The sequence below is a fragment of the Triticum urartu genome, chromosome 2, assembly GCF_003073215.2.
Source record: "Triticum urartu cultivar G1812 chromosome 2, Tu2.1, whole genome shotgun sequence".
Lineage (NCBI taxonomy): Eukaryota > Viridiplantae > Streptophyta > Magnoliopsida > Poales > Poaceae > Triticum > Triticum urartu.
In genome coordinates, this window is record NC_053023.1 from 735,168,692 (window position 1) to 735,173,454 (window position 4,763).

General features: G+C 46.9%; 1 protein-coding gene across 1 annotated transcript; it reads left to right on the plus strand.

Annotated features, from left to right (window-relative positions):
* The first annotated feature begins 1,491 nt into the window (after window positions 1-1,491).
* LOC125534510 (noroxomaritidine synthase 2-like) lies at window positions 1,492-3,231 on the plus strand. Its single transcript, XM_048697717.1, has one exon. It carries the CDS (start codon window positions 1,535-1,537, stop codon window positions 3,080-3,082), a length of 1,548 nt encoding a protein of 515 aa, XP_048553674.1. The 5' UTR covers window positions 1,492-1,534; the 3' UTR covers window positions 3,083-3,231.
* The last annotated feature ends 1,532 nt before the right edge of the window (window positions 3,232-4,763 follow it).

Below are 4,763 nucleotides of genomic sequence, written 5' to 3' on the forward strand. Positions count from 1 at the left end.
TCATTATGTAAAGAAATTAGATGATTTGTAGATGTGGAAATAAAGTTTTGGTTATTTCTTAGATTTAGGGCAGAATCTCGTTGGATTTAACATTTTGTAGAAATATTTTCGCTGTGGAGTTCCAAGTTTTTCTGGATCCTGGCTTTTTATAGGTATTGGAAGCTCCATGACTTTTTTTTTTTGAAATTTCCAAGCAATGCAAAGTAGTTGTTTTGTAAAGGTGGAATAAGTGAGAATAATTTTAATAGGAAAATGAATTGTTTTTCTATCCTTGTATGTGGTTGCATGGAAGTGGGGTGGATAAATATATAATAGCATGGGCTAGTCTTGGATCAAAGGTTCTTCAAGAACACCACTTGGTCCAAAGTTTGGAATAACCCAAATAAAATCCAAATGCCAGATTTAAATGCCACATAAAATCATAAAAGCAGAATCAAACATAAAAAGCCAAATGAGCAAATTTGAGGGTGTTAGCTATCGCCTGATAGTCATTGCCGATAGTCTATTTTCATTGTCAATGCCAAGACCCACCGATAACAAGCCTCTATTGGCCCGTCAGTGGTAACCGAGATCATACAGGAAGCTAAGAGGAATATAATTATGAGGGTTTCATGGAAATCAAGATAATGGGCTGTTCGAGTATCTGACCCAAAACAATGGACCTTGAGAACAAATCCCCAAAAAGCAGATTATTGAAATCCCTCAAAAAAGCAAATGATTGCGGAGGACTGATTAAAACATTGTTGCACTAATTATACATAGTGCTCGGACTAGCCTTAAAGAAGGCATGCAATTCTGGTTAGATGCCTTGTGATTGCTCTGATCCGCTCCTGTGCACATATCCCATTTGATATAATATAAAATGGCGAGTAGGGGTCTTCCTACTGTTTTTCGCTGTGGTGACCGATCAGCTATAAATACATCTCGCCATGATATGTTCTGTGGTTGTGGATGCACCGACCAGAGGTGATTAATGCCTGAGATACATCTCGCCATGATACCTACCAGCTGCATGCATACACGTTGTTTTCATCCCGAATTAGTATATGGGCAAATGGTAGACCATACGCATATGCATGCACCGACTTGAGATCGTGGTGGAAGATGACCGGGGGCCGGGTACGCGTGATGGACCTGATAGTGATATGTGAAGCCGAATTAATCAAAGACAGTGTCTTCTAAACCAAGGTCTTGTACATCATACTCCACTGATTATAACATCTTATTAGTTCATGCAGCATGGGGCAGCATGGAGTATCAAGGATTGCCAGCATATACACAGTAGTTAAGCAACTCTCATCGTTGACTCTATTAATGCATCCATCGAACCAACTGCCAGCGCTAAACCTCCCACACATTTACTACAAATTTTCAGATTTTGTGCCCGAGCATTAACTAATAAACACAGAGGATTCATGGCTGCTGCATGCATGCCACCGAGGGAAACTTCTCACTATATAAATGGAGCTACCGCCATGACCATGCAGCATATATACACCCAAAGTAGAAGCATCTCCCCACACCACTGATAGCAATGTCGATTATGTTCTCGCAAGAGCTGCTCATCTCCACACTGGCCATCATTCTTGTTCCCCTCTACACGTTGTACCTCAGGTCTAGTAGATCAAAGAACCCATCAGTGCTCCCCACAAACTGGCCAATAGTGGGCGTGTTACCTTACCTTATCGCCAACTTCCACAACCTGCACGACTACCTCGCCGCCGTCCTCGCCGAAGCAGGCCACAACTTCAGGGCGCACGGCCCACCGGGGACCGGGATGCGGTTCTTCCTCACCTGCGACCCGGCCAACGTCCGGCACATCTTCACGACGAACCACACCAACTTCCCCAAGGGCGCGGAGTTCGCCGCCATCTTTGACATCGCCGGTGGCAGCTTCTTCACGACTGAAGGCGAGCCCTGGCGTCGGCAGCGCGCAAGAGCCCAGAGAGTCTTGAGCAACCCACGGTTGCTTGCCGGTATGACCGGTTCCTGCCGTGACAAGGTGGAGAACGGCCTCCTGCCGGTGCTTATGCACATGGCGAGCACCGCGACCCCGTTCGACCTGCAAGATTTGACAACGAGGCTCGTGTTCGACATGACCGCCGCGCCTCTCTTCGGCGTGGACCCTGGCCTCCTCTCCCCGGACATGCCCCCCATGGACGCAGCGGCCGCCATGGACACGGTCATGGAGGTCGCCTTGTTCCGGCACACCGTGCCGGCCTCTTGCTGGAAGGCGATGAGGCGGCTAAATATCGGCCCGGAAAGGAAGCTCGCCGCAGCGCACACGGTTCTAGGTGGGTTCATTGAGGAGATGATGGAGAGGAGGAAGAAGAAGGAACATGTTGCAAACGAGGGAGATCCTTCTTCCGTGGACATTCTGTCTTCCTACATCGACGATCCAGACTACCAGCAGAACGATGGCTTGCTCCATGCGACGCTCATCAACTACATGATCGCTGGGAGGGACACGATCGGCACAGCTTTGACATGGGTCTTCTACAACCTCGCCCAAAACCCTCATGTCATGTCGGCCATCCGCAACGAACTATCACCTATTGCATCACGGAAAGCAGCCACAGGCGCCAACAACAGCAGCACCATGGTGATCTTTGAACCGGAGGAGACCAAATCTCTGGTCTACATGAGAGCCGCCCTACACGAGTCTCTCAGGTTGCACCCGCCGGTCCCCATCGAGCGTAAGACGGCGGTCGCCAACGACGTGATGCCGAGTGGCCATGTAGTGCACGCCGGTGACACCTTATTGATTTCTCTCCACTCCATGGGGAGAATGGAAGGCGTGTGGGGGAAAGACTGCCTGGAGTATAACCCGGATAGATGGCTCTCAGAGGATGGCAAGAAGCTGCGGTACGTGCCGTCTCACAAATTTTTGGCATTCAGCTCGGGCCCGAGGCTGTGCCTTGGCAAGGACGTCTCATTCATGCAGATGAATACTATTGTTGCGGCAATGGTGTGGAACTTTGATGTGGAGGTGGTTGAAGGGCACAGAGTCCAGCCGAAGATGTCTTGTGTGCTGCAGATGAAAAATGGACTCATGGTAAAGTTGAAGAAGCGAGAAATGTAACCTTTGGTCTCTTTTTCTTACTGCAATTGTGTCTTGCGTGAGTCTTTCGGTGTTCGGGACCTCAGGGTATTTGTATGTGTTCTGTTGTATTTGTTTTTCTGGCAATATAGTATTATATGAATAAAAATAGAGTGAATATTTGGTGTCCACCAGGTGTCGTGCCCCTCGACTCAGAAGCGTTGGATCTGTATCGTGAGATGCGCTCCTCGTTCTGCAATAAGAGTATGCTAAGACAATCTCTACTTCTAATGAAGTAGTTGGTAGCCTCATACGGTTTATTTTCGTCCTTCTTCCATCCTTTTTGGTTTTTTTCGTTCTCCCTCCCACCTCCCAATTTTGTTGGGTTTTTTTCGTCAGTTTTTACTCGCCCCCTCCCACCTCCCAATTTCCTCCAGTTTTTATTCGTCCCACCTCCCACCACCCGCTCGTACTGGTTCTTTTTCTTTCCATTCTTTCCTTGCAAACCAATAATTTTCTAACATACAAAAGATCACGAATCTATCTTTCCTTACCCGAATCAATCGCTCCCTACATCAGTGCATTTCTTTATTAAGAAAACTAACACGTAAATCCTAACGCATTGTAAACAAATCCCGTTATGGACCTAATTAATTTATTATGGAATCTATACGTGGTCGCATTGGTCTTTTTCTCTCCACTCTTTCCTTGCAAACCACTAATTTCCTAACATACAAAAGATCACGAATCTATCTTTCCTTACCCGAATCAATCGATCCCTACATCAGTGCATTTCTTTATTAAGAAAACTAACACGTAAATCTTAACGCATTATAAACAAATCCCGTTATGGACCTAATTAATTTATTATGAAATCTGCACGTGGTCGCATCTCTCCCCTCGGGAAACATGAACGATCAATCACACACCCTGCATCTCAGTAGCAAAAAATCACCCCTGCCTCTGCTACTGCGCCTCGCCGTGTGCCCGTCTCGACCCATGCCTCGCCTGCATGGCTGGATGCCGCCGTCTCCACCGCCACGTACAAGAAAACGGTGGGCAGAACCATCCATTCAAATCGCACACCCCCACCCTCCTCCCAAAGGAACCATCCATCTCTACTCCTAATCTCTACTTCTAATGGAGCAGTTGGTAGCCTAATACGGTTTATTTTCGTCCGGTTTTTCTTCGTCCCACCTCCTCCCACTGGTTTTCCCCCTCCCATTAAAAAACCAAATCCCATTAGGAGGATCTTGTTTCATGCTTCCTTTGGTAGGTGTTGATTCAATTCAATTATGTAAACAATAAGTAATTAAGAATTCAGAAATTGCACCATATATGTGAGATCACCTTCCTAAAAGACAGACATAAGATTTATCTCGATAGCCTTCCATAATAAAATGAGATATTTCTTCATAAGTAATCACTAATCCTGCGGGCTATGTCATTTATTATTATCATTATCTCTACTATTAATTGAGAATCACAAGTTTCATATGGGCGTACGCATCCACGTGCCCCTGCGAGGGGGCGTCGTGCAGGACACCATGGAAGATGTAGTGGCCGGGCCTAATGCTGGCACGGTGCTTGAGAATGTCAGGGCGTCGATCACGGGGTCGAGGACGGCCATGGGGGGAGGCGGGTCATCAGACCGCCACGTGGAATCGGTCATATTATATTTCTTGTAGAGCCAGACAAACTACATTCTCAAATCAAGTGTGTC

Coding starts and splice junctions, on each gene's coding strand:
- LOC125534510 (XM_048697717.1), top strand. CDS start 1,535: ATGTCGATTATGTTCTCGCAAGAGCTGCTCATCTCCACACTGGCCATC.